Source organism: Eschrichtius robustus, chromosome 6 (genome assembly GCF_028021215.1).
Source record: "Eschrichtius robustus isolate mEscRob2 chromosome 6, mEscRob2.pri, whole genome shotgun sequence".
NCBI classification, from domain to species: Eukaryota; Metazoa; Chordata; class Mammalia; order Artiodactyla; family Eschrichtiidae; genus Eschrichtius; species Eschrichtius robustus.
This window is the reverse complement of record NC_090829.1, coordinates 3,504,028-3,519,705: the sequence shown is the minus strand read 5'-3', so window position 1 is coordinate 3,519,705 and position 15,678 is coordinate 3,504,028. Positions and strand designations below refer to the sequence as shown.

The window sequence follows — 15,678 nt, the reverse complement described above, 5'->3', positions numbered from 1 at the left end:
TCTTGGGGACCTTGCATGCTCTTCCTGACCTGTCAGCGAGCAGGAGGGGCTTGCTGCTCTCAGGGGCCCACCCAGCACCTCTAAAGAGCCTCCTTCTCTGATTTGTAAAGGCTGCTTTGTGATGTCAAGGCCACCAGCCTTGGAGTGCGCTCTCTGCTTTCATGTTTCTGTTTACTCTTGCTGGAACTGAACACGGATTTTTTGGTAGCTCAGATCCTTATGCTTTAAGCCCTTGTACCTGAAACATGCCTCATGGAATCATCACCCTGTCAATTCAGTCCCAAACAACAGGAAAACATTCTCCACGGGACCTCTTTGTCTCTCAGATGCATTGTTAGTCACTGATTTATGCTAGTTAGAATTTGTAGGGACAAACGTGTCTTCCTGGCTCAGATGCATAGGGCCAAAAAAGAAATAAAAAATCCTATCAAATTTTCAGTGTGTGCAGAGGAGGGTGGTGAGGGGAGGCCAGAGCAACTCAGGTGTATTGAGTGCCCGCCAGGGACAATGTCTGTATGCATATTACTCTGTGCCTTTTTTATTTTTTATTTTTTTTTGACCTCTGCTGTTTCCCTGGGGACCACAGAACTTGTCACACAGGAGCACCCCCATAAATGTTGACTGATTTACTTAGATTCTCACTGCAGTGCTAGGATGCTTTCTGCCCCCGTTTGACAATAAGGAAATTAAGACTCCAAGAGCTTAAGCGACTTGCTCAAATTCACAGGGTTAATAAGTGGCCAAGGGGGGATTTGGCCCCAAGGACACATGACTCCAATATTCTTTTTTTAAATTTTTATTTATTTATTTACTTATGGCTGTGTTGGGTCTTCGTTTCTGCGCGAGGTCCAATATTCTTTTCACTATACCACACCAACTCCAGAAGCAACTAGAACAGGTGGGCAAAACAGAGCATTGTAGCCCTGTCTAAAGAGGCTGACAGTACCAGGAGGGGGTGCAGAGGACTGTCACAACTTTTTGAACACAAAGATGACTTTAATATAAAGACCAAGTCCTTGCTGACCTCACTCACTTCCAGAATATTCTCATGCATTTGCACAGCCCTTTGTGACACAGACTCATATCAGAATCTGCGTCTCCCTGCTTCTCGGCCACACAGCTGGACTGCACTTCCCAGCCACCCTTGCAGTTGAGAGTGAAAGCACTGGCCACCACCTCCAGGCCCCTCCTATAAAGCATCTCCATGCATCATTTCATTTTCTTTCCTCCCTTCTCCTGTTGAATGGAGAGAATTCTGAAGTCCTAGAGGTGAGTGGGGATGGAAGAAGGAAGGAACCTGGGTTCCCAAAGGACCACAGGAACATTACCCACCAAGCAAGAACACGTGGCTTTGGATTTAACATGAAGTCAGATGTAAAATTCTGTTGTATGAACTCACTGAGATTTTAGGGTTCATCTTGCTAAAGCCGAGAGCACTGTTTTACTAATAGGCCTTTGAGGATTGCAAGTAGCTTTCATATCTGTGATATCATTCAATCCTTTACAAACGCAACAAGTCAACTGGAAGCTTGAAGGAGTGAGAGGAATCGTCTGTGAGAACCATCAAACCATCAAACCATCTGTGTGGCCAGAAGCACATTCTTTTAAGTTCAGGGGCTTAGTTTCTCCACCTGTGATTTCAGGGTGTTGGGTCAGATGGTCTCTGGGAGTTCTCCTAATTCTAAACCTCTATAAGTCTTTTTCGATGTTGAAAAATGTGTATTGGCGTGTTCAGACACTGATCTCTTGATACTGCGAGCCCCTCCAAGGTAAGGACTATTTCTCAGTTACCTTTATATGCCTAGAATCCAATCTCTTACATGCTCTAAGGTTAAATTTAATTATAATTTTCTGTTGGAAAAAACTCAAAGAATTTACGAATATTCTGATTTATGCCAATGATTTCTTGATCCAATTTGGAGCACAGGATTGAAATGCTCATGAATATTTTCATTAGGCATTACTGAGTATGGGTAGGCTATTTTATATTCATTTACGTAGACGTAATCTTTGAAGAATGATTTTATAATAATACTGAAAGGCTTTTTTGATTAAAGGGAGTGCCAGCAGTAATTGGTATTCTGATGGCTTCATTTACAGTTTTATTTAGCTGAGTAATATAGGAGCATAATTCCTATTTAGAGTTGAGAAAATTGGAGTACAGAATATTCAGAGTTTTCTCATTCAAATGGCCCTTAACTTGAGGTTCATAAAAGTAGTATTGGGCGAACTAGGAACAATTTAAAAAGTTTGAAAAGGCCCAAGGGAAATTATACAACCGTAGGAGGCAGCCTGTGCCACTTTCATGAAAAATCTTACGCCTTCTGGTTTTTGAAAAATAAACACATTTTTTTCTATATATCTGTGGCGTATGGGAACATTGGTCATTTCATCCTGCGCATTGAAAATATCAGATTATATATGCTTTTGATGACTAAAAATAGGCAATGAATTCTATTACCCGAAAAATGCAATTTGGCAGGTAAAATGTTTAAAAGCACAGGGTTTAAGGGAGGTGGGAGGTTAAGGGTTAACAAGAGGGTCCTGGCAGAAAAATGGGAATCACAATTTGACACTGTACAGGTAGAGTGGGATCGAAGGATGGGAAACCAGTGCTTTTTTTTTTTAAACTTCTTTTTATTGGCAGCTGCAGGGGGATGTGGGTCCCCCTTCCATTTTCTGCTATCACCTCCCCCTCCTGTGAGTACATCCTGCTCCACCCTTCCTCCTGGGGAGTGTGGGCATCCAGAAAGATGCTGTGTGCTATAGGCCCTTTGCCTCGGCTGGTATAGGGACATAGGCCCATGGAAGATGAAGTACTAATAATGCCAGCCAGTGTTTTAAGATGCTTATTTTATTAGGGACTGCAGAAAGGAAGAGATTGTATTAAAAAATTATCTACTTCCTTTTGCATGAATTGTTTGCTTCAAATGTTATGTTTAGATGACTCCTTCATTAAAAATATCTTTCCATGAAATAATAAAGAATAGGACTTCCCTGGTGGCGCAGTGGTTAAGAATCCGCCTGCCAAGGCAGGGGACACGGGTTCGAGCCCTGGTCCGGGAAGATCCCACATGCCACGGAGCAACTAAGTCCGTGCGCCACAGCTAGCGAGCCTGTGCCCTAGAGCCCGTGAGCCACAACTACTGAGCCCGCGTGCCACAACTACTGAAGCCCACGAGCCACAACTACTGAGCCCACATGCTGCAACTAGTGAAGCCCGCACACCTAGAGCCCATGCTCCACACCAAGAGAAGCTACTACTGCAATGAGAAGCCCGCATACAGCAACGAAGAGTAGCCCCCGCTCGCTGCAACTAGAGAAAGCCCGCACGCAGCAATGAAGACCCAACACAGCCAAAAATAAATAAATTAAAAAAATACCTCCTTTAAAATAATAATAATAATAATAATAAAGTATAACAAAGGTATTTCTTGGCTCTCACTTTTTAGAAAAAGAAAAGGCCTTACTTAGGTGGTACAGAAAGTTCTTTTAAGAAATCCTAAATAGGAGGTGGAATTTGAATGGGACCCTAAAGAGAAGGCAGGAATTATGGGAGTGAGCGAAGCAAAGCAGGGAAAATGTAAGCTTACCTGCACAACAAACCTTTGAAAACCTACAAACATTCACTTACATCTGTTTTCTTCCATTGTAGCGCAGTAATTCTGTGGGCCATTTCTCACCATTAAATTGACAGTCACTAATGTCAAGTGCCTACGTGTGCCAGGTACTGCCTGAGGATGGCTCTTCCAGGCTGAGTCTCAGTGGGCCCTACCCTGTGTTAGAGGATTTACATCCATCCTCCATCCTCACCACATCCTTTGAGAAAAGTTCAGCATCTTCAGCGTCAGGAGTTTTAAAAGCTCCCTGAGTGAATCAAACGTGCAGTCCAGACTGAGAACCATAACACCACGGGGCTGTTCCCCAGACAGCTACATTCTCTTGAGGCTTAAAATGGTAGTCATTTAATTTATATGTTAAAAAAACCCTCTGGGGGGTGGGGGGGGGGAACTCCTCCCATAACCAAAAGCTCCATACAACTCAAACTACTCACGAAAGAAGCATGGGGTGGCCTTCTGAGCTCAGTGTCTAACTCGATCCTTTGCAAGAATTTGCAGGACAGAGAAGTAAGTTTCCTCATGGCAGCTGCATTCCTGCAGTGAACAATGCTGCCGGTGGAGCGCATCCCTGAAGGACTTTATGACCATGTGATTTGGAGGGGCTCCTACCCTGATGGGCCTTTGAGGTAAATGAGATGCCGCGGTCCACCAGCCAGATGTGGATTGCAGGAGCTGTGGGCTTGTCATTCCTGGGTGAAAGTGACAAGGCACGCCAGGTGATCCACCAGAGCAAAGCATCATGAATTACCTCTCAGTCTGTCCTGGTTCACCCTAGATTAACGGGTGATATTTTAGATGTCTTTTGTAGGTACTCAGAGGAAATGCCAGAATGTTATAAATGTTAGAACGAATGTTAGAAAACAAACATTTGCTTAAACACATCCAATATGAAACAAAACAAAACCAAACAAAACACCACTAGATCAGTGGTTTTTAAGCTTCTGTGCGTATCAGAGTCACCTGGAGAGCTAGTAAGGAACCCAGAAGCCCAGGTCCTTGTCATTCGGTAATACTGTAGAATAGAGCTGGTTTTGCCTTTTTTTGTAACCAAAATTTTCAGTGATTCTGATACCCCACCACCCAGTTTGAGAACAGCTGCTCTTTTCTCAACACTCGGATGCACATTAGAATCGCTTGAGGAGTTAAAAAAAACAAAGACGCCAGAGGCTCCACTCTAGACCAGCTCAGCTGGAATCTCTCGGGTGGGGCACAGGCATTGGTATTCTGAAATAGCTCCCGAGGGGACCTAGACGGGCAGCCTGGGCTGAGAACCACTGTGTCCGGATGGTGGTTCTCAGACTGGCTTACGCTTCAGAAGCACCTGGACAGTTTTAAAAGAATACTGCATCTTGGGTCCACACCTAGAGATTCTGAGTTAGCTGGTCTGGGGTGCCATAGGCACTGGGATTTTACAAAGCTCCCAGGGTGATTGGAATGTGCAGGCAAATCGGAGCAGAACAAGGGTAGGTCCTCCCCAAAAAAGGAAGCCTGCTGAATCCAGCTTCGTTGGAGACTGAGGGAAGCCTGCTGAATCCATCTTCCTTGGAGATTTGTTATATACGCACTGCTTAGCAAAAAAGACTAAGAGCTTCAGTTAAGAACATGAGTCCTCAGTAATGTAATGTAAACCCCACTGTTAGCTTATTTTTTGTTCCTCCCATGTCATCTTTAATACCAAAAAGAAAATGGTGGGCAATCAAAAGTTCTGTAAGATTGGACCTCTGGAAGGTTGTATGGTGAGAAAAATGTCTTTTAAAGTGACTCTGTAGAGATACTTAGAAAGCAATGGTGGGACTTCCCTGGTGGTCAAATGGTTAAGACTCCGTGCTTCCACTGCAGGGGACTCGGGTTCCATCCCTGTTCGGGGAACTAAGATCCCACATGCCACGTGGCACGGCCCCCCAGAAAAGAGCAAGCAATGGTGATGGGAATGTAATAGAAATAAAATTGAAAAGAAAAAAAAAAAAAAAAAAAAAGAGAAAGAAAATGAGACCTGATCACTATTTAAAGTCAGTTAACCCACAGTTTCCCATGCTTTGGGAACAGTGTCCAAACACTCAACTGTCCGCCTTGGTGACCGTGGGCAGGTCACTTCACCGTGCTCGCCTTTGCCTCCTGATGTGTGAAGTGTGAGGGTTGGAGAAAACGACTCTCAGCTCAGCAGCAGCACCATGACGGGATGCACCTGCATCCTACAGGCTGGGGAGCTGGACGTCCACACTGGTTTCCCTTCTACAGCACAGAAAATTCCACAGCGAGAATGTCACGAAGGCCAAGACGTAAAAGAAAAGCCAAGGGAGGTAAAACACGAGCCCGGGGCTGTCAGTTGCGGGGTGGGGACCGGTGGAGGTGGCCCAGAGAAGTACCTCTTGGCTCACTGCAAATGAAATAACATCACGTGTTCATCGGGGACTAAATTCCTGTTGGGAAAAATGACTTTCAGTTCTTTTGAAGGACCTTGGGTGAACAGAGAGGAAGATCTTTCCTGACATAACAGAACCTGTCAGGTTAGGGTTGATATTTGTGACTGTCAGCAGAAGCCGAATAGAGAGGTGCGGGCAATTCTTGGTTACAGGGGGCTCGAAAGAGTGGAGATGGTGGATACTGAGGGGTGATGGTGGTGGTGGTGACAGTAGTGATGATGGTGACAATGGGGGTGGGGCGGGGCAGGGAGTGGGGCCCCCGGTAGGGGTCCAGGAGAGGCCAAATATTGTAAAGGGTGGCTTCTGGGGGGATACAGGGGTTGTTGATGAAGAAATACATTTCTTTTCTTTCTTTATTTTATACAGCAGCTTCTTATTAGTTCTCTATTTTATACATGTTAGTGTATACATGTCAATCCCAATCTCCCCATTCATCCCCCCAGCCCCGCTTTCCCCCCTTGGTGTCCATACGTTTGTTCTCTACATCCGTGTCTCTATTTCTGCCCTGCAAACCGGTTCATCTGTACCATTTTTCCAGATTCCACATATATGCATTAATATACGATATTTGTTTTTCTCTTTCGGATTTACTTCACTCTGTATGACAATTTTTTTTCTTCACTCTTGTGTTCCCACCTTTCACTCTATAAAGCCCTGTTTTTCTTTTCAAACTTTAAAAAAAATTAATTAGTTAATTCATTAATTTACGGCTGCATTGGGTCTTCGTTGCTGTGCTCGGGCTTTCTCTAGTTGCGGCAAGCGGGGCTACTCTTCGTTGCGGTTTGCGGGCTTCTCATTGCGGTGGCTTCTCTTGTTGCACAGCACGGGCCCTAGGCACGCGGGCTTCAGTAGTTGTGGCACATGGGCCCAGTAGTTGTGGCTCGTGGGCTCTAGAGCACAGGCTCAGTAGTTGTGGTGCACGGGCTTAGTTGCTCTGCAGCATGTGGGATCTTCCCGGACCAGGGCTCGAACCCGTGTTCCCTGCATTGGCAGGTGGGCTCTTAACCACTGCGCCACCAGGGAAGTCCCAAAAGCCTTGTTTTTTTTTTTTTTTTTTTTTTTGACATGTCACCTTCCTGACCCCCTGTCTGCAGCTCAAATTTGGAAAGTGAAGTTGGTCTGGAAGCAAATGTCTTCGCGTCCCCAGGAGTTTTGAGGGAAGATTTTCACGAATCTGGCTGAATTCGGTGAGATATCATGAATTTGGTCTTTTTCCGAAAGCCCCATGTTTTTCAGTAGGAAGTTTCTCTCCCAGGAGAAGTTCAGGAGGTCAACGAGGTGAGGGATGGGAGAGGGACAGAGACAGAGTCCAGAAGGCCAGCTCTTCCTTAGGTAGATGATGTTGCCAGGTCTGGCATCCTTTACCCATTCGTATTGTAGAAAGTATCACTGTTCCTTCCGTATTTGCTTTCGTGTTAAAGAAAAGGGTGATGTGTTAGCTGCACAGAAATTCCCTTTTTTTGGGTGTGTGTGGTTTTCTTGATTTTCCCCTGTATGGTGGACACTGGAGGAAATCTTGAACTGAGACGCTGGTCTCCTCTCTTCCCCAGACCGGACCCCGTTCAGGGACTTTCACTCTTCCAATTTGTGTGCGATGGGGGAAAACGTACAATGATAAGCATTTATGGTTCTCCCTTCCTTTGCTTTCTAAGGTGAGTTCCTTAGAAAGGAAGATCTGTTTATTTTGCTGAGCAGAGCCTTACAGGGCGATGCAGACGGGAGAGGTGGAGCGACGGGCCACCATCTCCAAGGGGAATGAGTAGGTGGAGACGGGGTGGGAGGAGGGAGCGGCAGAGGGCGGGGCTCCTGACAGGAGTGGGCGGGGTCTGCAGCCCCCAGAGCCAGGAGGGGACCTGGAGTTTCTGCAGGTACCTCAGGAGTGATGGGGAGGGACATCTAGGGAGGAACTTAAAGGTCCTCTGTGCGATTTGTCTGCAGCAGCCTTCCTCTTGCCCTCAAGGCATTTGGGGGAAGCCTGGCCTTTCCTTTCTAGCTGACTTGCAGTGAGATTTTGGTTACTTTGAGAAGTGGCACCATGCAGAGGAGGGAGCAAAGAGGCCCCCATTGCTTCAGGTGGTTAGATATCCAAGAAATATAAAAGCCAAGTTCCCTTCTGTGATTGGCTCCACCAACAGTAGAGCTAGCTCTTTGGGCAAGTCGGTATTTTTCTTTCTCCGAAACTATGTGTGGCCACACTGTAATGTGCATAGCTGGCTCTATGGCATCCAAGGCCACATTTTATCTTTGGCCACAACTGGGGAAACAGGAATTCGGAAAAAAGTGAAATAAGCCTCCAGATGCCTTTTCAGAGTAATTATGCCAGGAGTATATAAATCAACGATCCAAGCTCCTGGTTTCTGGAGCAACGTGGGGAAAGGGAGCAGAGCCACATCTGGCTTCTGTGTTACGTCCCTTGCCGGGTGACCAGTACACAGACCTGGGCGTGGCTGTCCTGACTTTGGCAGGAGGGAAGGAACCAGCCAGCACTGTCGTGTTTCCCCTCCCTGCCCCCCCAGGCTAGGGCAAGGGTACCATGGGGGTGTCTGTCGTTGGTGCACAAAGGGTGTTTGTTGAGACAACCTTCCCTCTTACGCAGTCGTCCCTGTGTCTAAGTGAAAAGAACTACGTGTTGGCACAGAAGTGTTAACTTATCCCAAGGACCCACTGAGCCCCGTTCTCAGCTGGAAAACAAAGACAGGGATCCTAAAATGACATCTCCAGAGAGCTCACTATATCTAAACTAAAAATTTCTGTATGTCAAGAATGCCATAGCATCATGTTCACAAGCTTATCTGTAAATGGTACCAAATAAAAATTATATACGTAGAGATAGAAAGAGAGAGGGAAAAGAATTAAGCAAACGTGATAAAAGGTCAACATTTGAGGACTTTGGGTATTCTTTGAACTCATCTTGCAACCTTTCTGTTAGTATGGAATTACTTCAAGAGAAGAAAAATTTTTAAAAAGGTCAAATATTGCTATAAACAAAAAGGAGAGACGTATACTAAAATGGGAAAAAGTTTGTAACATTTATGATAGACAGTGAATTAAATCCTTACTATATGAATCATAAGAAAAAGACTAATAGTACAGTAGAAAAGTTCATTGCACAGGTAAGTTACAAAGAAGACATTTAAGTGGCCAACTGTGTGTGTGTGTGTGTGTGTGTGTAGTCAAATCTATTATCAATAAGAAAAATGTAAAGTTTTGAAAAACTTTGATAAAAACTGTGATAAAACTTTGCCTAACTAATTGCCTTTCTCAAAATTAAACTACCACAAAACTCCAAAGTTAGAGGATATGTGATTTAATGGACACTGCAGTGCTGATTGGTCCAGTAACCTGGTTACGATTTGGCAACAGAAAAGGTTTTGAAAGATGTTCAGTCCCTTTGACCCAGCATTTTTTTGGTTTGTTTTTACTTCGTAGAATTTATCCTGAGGAAATAATCAGAGAGGTGTCACATCATGTACACTGTGGTTCATTATAACATTATTTATGATAATAGTATATTAAAAGCCTAACACGGGTTTGATGGGTCACTAAGTAGCTGTGAACAGAATCCCATGTTAGAAGAGCATTCATTGATGGGAAAAGCTAACAGCACGCAAGCCGTTAACATTCATTATCTTTGAGTGGTGTCATTATCTGGCTGTGAGCAACCTCTGGCCTCGTGAAGAGATATTCTCCATAGGTTGTGGAACAAGAGCACAGCTGTGGTTCTATCTCTGAAGGAAGGAAGGAAGTGGTCATAAGGAGGGGTCGAAAAGCCTCAGGAACACTAGGAGGGCCACCTTTGGAAATGACATGGGCTCTACAGTAAAACGCTGAGCTTCCCCAACTTAGATGATTTGTTTGACTCTGAAAAACCTATACATTAGGATAGTCCCAAAACACACAAAAAACCTTTCTCCAGGGTGCCCTTTTTCTCTACACCCAACCTTCAATGTACCCATGCCCGACTTTATGAAAATGTGATTTACAAATGTTCAAATCTGAGGTGTGACCTAATCTTCAGAGTGGAGGGAGAATTTCTCACTTTCTCCTTTAACTGACAAGGAAGTCAACCTCTAGAGACATTAGGTGGCTTGCTTTGTTATTATCTTGAATACTTAATAAATTGCTTCTACAAATAATGAGAAAAATATAAAACCCACAAAGGGCAACTGGACACTATATATGAACAAGCAAGTAAGTTACAGGTGAAGAAAAAAAATACAAGTGGCCAATCAACATGCAAAACAATTTCAACCTCAGGCTAGCGAGAAATGTAAATTTCATCATGCTTAACAAATCAGGATAAGGGGCTTTGATACAAAGCATCTAAATCAGATTCTTCTATATTGTTCAGAGTGGGGCATGCGCCCCCATTTACTGCCTTTTCTGTGGCCTCCAACCTCCCACCTATACAAGATGTTGGGAAGGGTAAAGAACCCTCCCCGTCATGACCTCCTACCACCAACGACAAATCTGCTTTTTTTCCTTTTTGAAAAAAGGAATGAAAATGGGTCATTTGTAGAGACGTGGATGGACCTAGAGCCTGTCATACAGGGTGAAGTAAGTCAGAAAGAGAAAAACAAATACCGTATTAACGCATATATGTGGAATCTAGAAAAATGGTACAGATGAACCAATTTGCAGGGCAGGAATAGAGACGCAGATGTAGAAAATGGACGTGTGGACACAAGGGAGGGCCGGGGGTGGTGGGATGAACTGGGAGGTTAGGATTGACATATGTACACTACCATGTGTAAAAGAGATAGCTAGTGGGAACCTGCTGTAGAGCACAGGGAGATCAGCTTGGTGCTCTGTGGTGACCTAGATGGGTGGGCCGGGGGGGAGGGGAGGGGAGGAAGAGCCAAGAGGGAGGGGATATATGTATACGTACAGTTGATTCGCTTCGTTGTACAGCAGAAACTAACACAACATTGTAAAGGAACTATACCGCCATTTAAAAAAATGAAGAAACAAACACACACACACACACACAAAACAAGCACGCAAACAACCTGAGGATCACACAGTGAAAACACCGGGACACCTACGGAACGCTCCGGTCCTTCCCATCCTGAAGACACTCCTCCCCTGGCCCCTGGGACACGCTGAATATAATGCCTTGAGCGAGAAAAAGGAGAAGGCAAAGGTCGCAGCCGGGAAGTTAGATGAACAAGCAGGTCACAAAGAAGAGGGGCAGGGTCACACCGCTGAGTGAGGTCTAATGTTATTCACATGGCAGGTTCATCACAGGGGTGACTTTATGTCACATGCTAACTCCCTAGAACCAGGTCAGAGCCAATGTAATAGAGCCCTGTTTCTGCCTCTTCAGGCACCTTTAGAGGGGTCCGAGTTCTTAGTTCCCTTTTCAGTCAAGGCTAAAAGCCTCTCACTTGGTATTTAAGATTTTAGGTATTCATATCTTAGAACAAACTCCCCTATGCGGCGAATCATGATCTTATGCAAAGTGGAGCTCATTATAATGACACAGATGTTAGCAGTGTCCCCCAAAGATTCCCTAGGAAGCCGTGCTTAATCCCAGACCAATAAAATATGGTATCAAGGCACTTCCTTCCCTTCCTCTAAGAATCAGTATTTTCGGTGAGTGACTTCATACAATCCTAATGTCAAATTAGGTTAAGGTAGAGCAACGAGAACATTTTAGCAGGACTTGACTCCACTGCAGTGGACATTAAATAGCCCCAGAAAATAAACCATTCTCCATTTGAGTTAATGCAAAATACAGAAATTTCATAAGTGGCTGAAGGTGTTTTTTTTTTATCTGAAAATGCTTGTCTGCTCGGTTTTGGCAAAACACATTCAATGTTCTTACTCCTGTTCATTTAAAAATTGGTTTTCTTTTCAAAAAGGTTAATTGATTTCCTGTATTGCATAACAGTAATAGTACCCATTATGTGTTTCAAAAAGAAAATATGCATATTTGCATATTATGTGTTTCAAAAAGAAAATATGCATATTTGCCCTTTAAGTTATGCTTTTAAAGCAAGCACTTAGTTCTGATGACTTACAGCTTTATTATGGTCTCCTTTTAGGTTTCTTCAAATAAACATGCAGCTTGAGACCATAGGAAAAGACAGAGGGAAAAGGACACTGTTTTATTTCATCCACAAACAAGGGAGTCTAAAGCAATGATTTTCTCAGCTGAGCCCATTAACATAGACTGAGCATATGCGTGTGTGGAGTAGATTTCTTTTGAAAATAGAATTGCTGTTAGTTTCTTTGCTATAAAGCAAATGCTGGGAGGCTAAAGCGTCCTCCACGGGGGTGGGGGTGGTGGGTGGGGGGGGGCAGCTGGTTCCAGCCCAGCCCGCAGGGAAGGCGTCCCGCATCCGCAGATGGGCTGAAAGCTGGCTTAATCCAGAACCATCTTAGCGCGAGCCTGGATTTCTAGCTCTGTCCTGGAGATGAGCTGATTCAGCCTGGGGATTCTGCTCAACAATAAGACTATCCTGACTCCTAGAATAAGAGTCAGCAAACTACAGTCCTCGGGGCCAAAGCTGGCCTGCTGCCTGTTTTGTAAATAAAGTTTTATTGAGATACAGCCACGCCTATTTGTTTATGTATCGTCCATGGCTTTCCAGGCTACAGTGGTCAAGCTGGCAGTGACACAGAAATGGGGGAGGGTGTGTTTTGGTGCCTGTTACTGAGAAATAAGATGGGAAGATGAGATGGGATTCCGAGGCTATCCTACAGGTGTGAATCATTCCAGTATGTTCAGGTGCTCTATCTTTTTGCTGCACCAGGAACTCGAGTATCAGTGGGTCGAGAGACAGGGCAGTGATTCTGGGAGATGTAAGGTTATGGCCATTACGTAAGGCTTGTAAACTTGCAGAAGGCTGAGGTCTGTGGGTACCTGCCCTGCTGCCATGGTAACCCAACGACAGTCCTAGGCTTGGGGTTGGGCTGGAAGGTGTGGTTATAAACTGAGAGCCCACGGTTGATTCTAGTCAGAAGACGTATTTTGACCGGCCCATGAATCCTTGATATTTTTATATGTTAATCGCTTGCATTTAGAAATGGGGATATTTTGGGGACTTCCCTGGCAGTCCAGTGGTTAGGACTCCGTGCTTCCACTGCAGGGGGCACGGGGTCGATCCCTAGTCAGGGAACTAAGATCCCGCATGCCGTGCAGCGCGGCCAAAAAAACACCAAATAGAAATGGGGATATTTCATTCCAAATCTGGCTTCCAGCTTCTCTTGAAAATTTGAAATCTCTGGACACATTGGGTTCCCTCCCTGCTTGTTGCCTGGTTCTCCTGTTTGGTTTGTTTTTCCTGACAGCCAGCTGCTTTGGGCACGGGCGTTATCTATCTGGCCCCTGGGGCCCGTGAGTTTGTAACCCCAGCTCTGTGCGTTGAACAGAGAATCCGTGCTATTGCAACCTTCTGTTCCTCAGGGGGCGTTCTGTCTCTCCTCCGTCCCTTGCTTTCTAGCTCACTTCAGCTTACGTGCTCTCATCATATTCCATTCTGACTCTGCTGCTGAATATTCCCTCAGGAAGACGCCTGAACTCAGTGGTCACTGAGTACATAGAGCCATTTCTTATACTGATCTGAATGAATGTGGCAGGTGAAAGTATTGGGTGTGAGAGGGTAACCTTGGGAAGGCTGAAAACTAGGATTTCACTGTGAATTATCATTTCCTCCCATCATGTTTCTGGTGATGGTGCATCTCAAGGCTTCCGAAAAAGCTGGAAGCACATTTGTTGGGATGTAGTCACAGGATATATTTGCAATTTCCCCCCCCCCCACCTCCACAGAAATCTTTAGTAAAAGGCGAAAGATTTATACGAGCTGAAAAGAAACCAGAGTATGGATATATTTGCATTTAATAACACTCATTGGCTGGGAAATAACTGTTGCTAAGACTCTTAGGTTGGTCTTTTAGGAAGCCTATATTTCTCTTCGGGTGGAACAAAAATGGAAACACACAGAGTAAAGAAAATAAAACAGATACCTGTCATACTGTTGGGAGTCATGGGTTAGTAATCATTCTGGACCCTTTTTTTCACTGACATCTCCTATAGAGAAAAAGACAAGAAAAATACCATGGGTTATAACCTGCATTTTCCATAAGGTTCTGTTCCAAACAACATCACATGCATTAATTAGCTGGAGGTGACTTGTTACTTCCAACTCAGGGAAAGTGAAGCAGAGGTGGGCTGCGTGATACACATAAGTTTACAAGCCCTTTTAATGTTCATCTCGGGGTTCCTCCTATAAACACGTCTTTGTAATAATATTTTCTTCAAGGTCACATGTCTATTTGCCATCTCAAGTTTTTCAAGAAAGCACCAGCCGAGTGACTTGTTGTTTTTCCCAAGAGCGGCTGAGGATGTGTCAGCGTCCTCAATCCAGATGCTTGCTTCTCCAAGTGTGGTCTGTGGACCAGCAGCCTCAGATCACTGGGAGCTTTGCTAGAGACAGAAAATTCGGGTCCTATGTCCAACCTGCTCCATCAGATCTGCACTTGGACGAGATGCAACTGCAGATGACTGATGGACACTTTGGAGTCTTAGACACACTGCTCCGGAGAATGGAATCCACATTCACATCTTATGTGTGACTTTTCCTTGGTCAGTGCTGAGTCCCTTCTCCTCGTCACTGTATCAGTGAGATCCGAGAGCAGCAGACGGACTTGGCCTCATACGGGGATGGGGATGGAGACTCGGTGGGGGTCAGAGACCAGAGGCACCGACGGAGGGCAGAGTGTTGAAGGACACACACAGATGACGAACCAGATGGCTGCTGAACGTGGGTCAGAGTCCTTCCGCGTATTGCTGGGGACAGATCAGGACGAGGTTTCTTTTTCTAGAAGGGTTTCTGTACCCAGCAGTAGATAGTGCAGCACGGTGGCTCTGGCCTTGTACTGGAGCCCTAGGCATGGGTCTACGGGCCAGTGCTGTCATGTACTCGCTGTGGGATGGTGATTTCTTCACGTGCAAAATGAGGAAGATAATACTTGCTTTACCTGCTTCACGTGGCTGATGATTCTGAGGTGTGAAGAGGATGTGAATGAAAGTGCTGGGTAAACACAAGCCATTGGATGAGGGAGGGAACATCCTGATGCTAATAACTGATCGGAGAAGAGGAAGCATGTGGACTGTGTTTACAGTGTGGGTTTATATATGCGCCCATGCCCTCTCTGTCTCCACGTCGAATCCTGCAGCACTGAATTCATACCTTGATGGTCACGCCTCGGTCATCACATGTGGTCACCACATGTTTCCAAGGCTGCCTTTCCCACTAGACTGTAACCTCTTTGTGGCAGGGACTATGTCTTGGTCATGTTTATATCTTCCACATGAGCAGAGTGTCCGATACAAAATAGGCACTCAAGACATATATGCGGGGCTTCCCTGGTGGCGCAGTGGTTAAGAATCCGCGTGCCAATGCAGGGGACACGGGTTCGAGCCCTGGTCCCGGAAGATCCCACATGCCGCGGAGCAACTAAGCCCGTGCGCCACAGCTAGCGAGCCTGCGCCCTAGAGCCCGTGAGCCACAACTACTGAGCCCACATGCCGCAACGACTGAAGCCCGTGCACCTAGAGCCCATGCTCTGCAACAAGAGAAGCCACCACAATGAGAAGCCTGCACGCCGCAACGAAGACCCAACGCAGC

General features: G+C 45.3%; 1 protein-coding gene and 1 non-coding gene across 16 annotated transcripts in view; both read right to left on the bottom strand.

Moving 5' to 3' along the window:
- Window positions 1-15,678, bottom strand: part of THRB (thyroid hormone receptor beta) — a 387,344-nt gene that overhangs the window by 95,969 nt on the left and 275,697 nt on the right. For 9 of the 15 annotated variants that reach the window (XM_068545826.1, XM_068545832.1, XM_068545829.1 and 6 more), the window contains one exon: window positions 14,015-14,078. The exons of the other annotated variants lie outside the window; for them this stretch is intronic. In XM_068545826.1, coding sequence (XP_068401927.1) covers window positions 14,015-14,036 — 22 coding nt within the window. In that variant the 5' untranslated portion in view covers window positions 14,037-14,078. The remainder of the gene's footprint in view (window positions 1-14,014; window positions 14,079-15,678) is intronic. 15 annotated transcript variants of the gene reach the window in all.
- LOC137766889 (U5 spliceosomal RNA) lies at window positions 13,756-13,871 on the bottom strand. Its single transcript, XR_011074416.1, has one exon. It is a non-coding gene; the product is annotated as a U5 spliceosomal RNA (small nuclear RNA).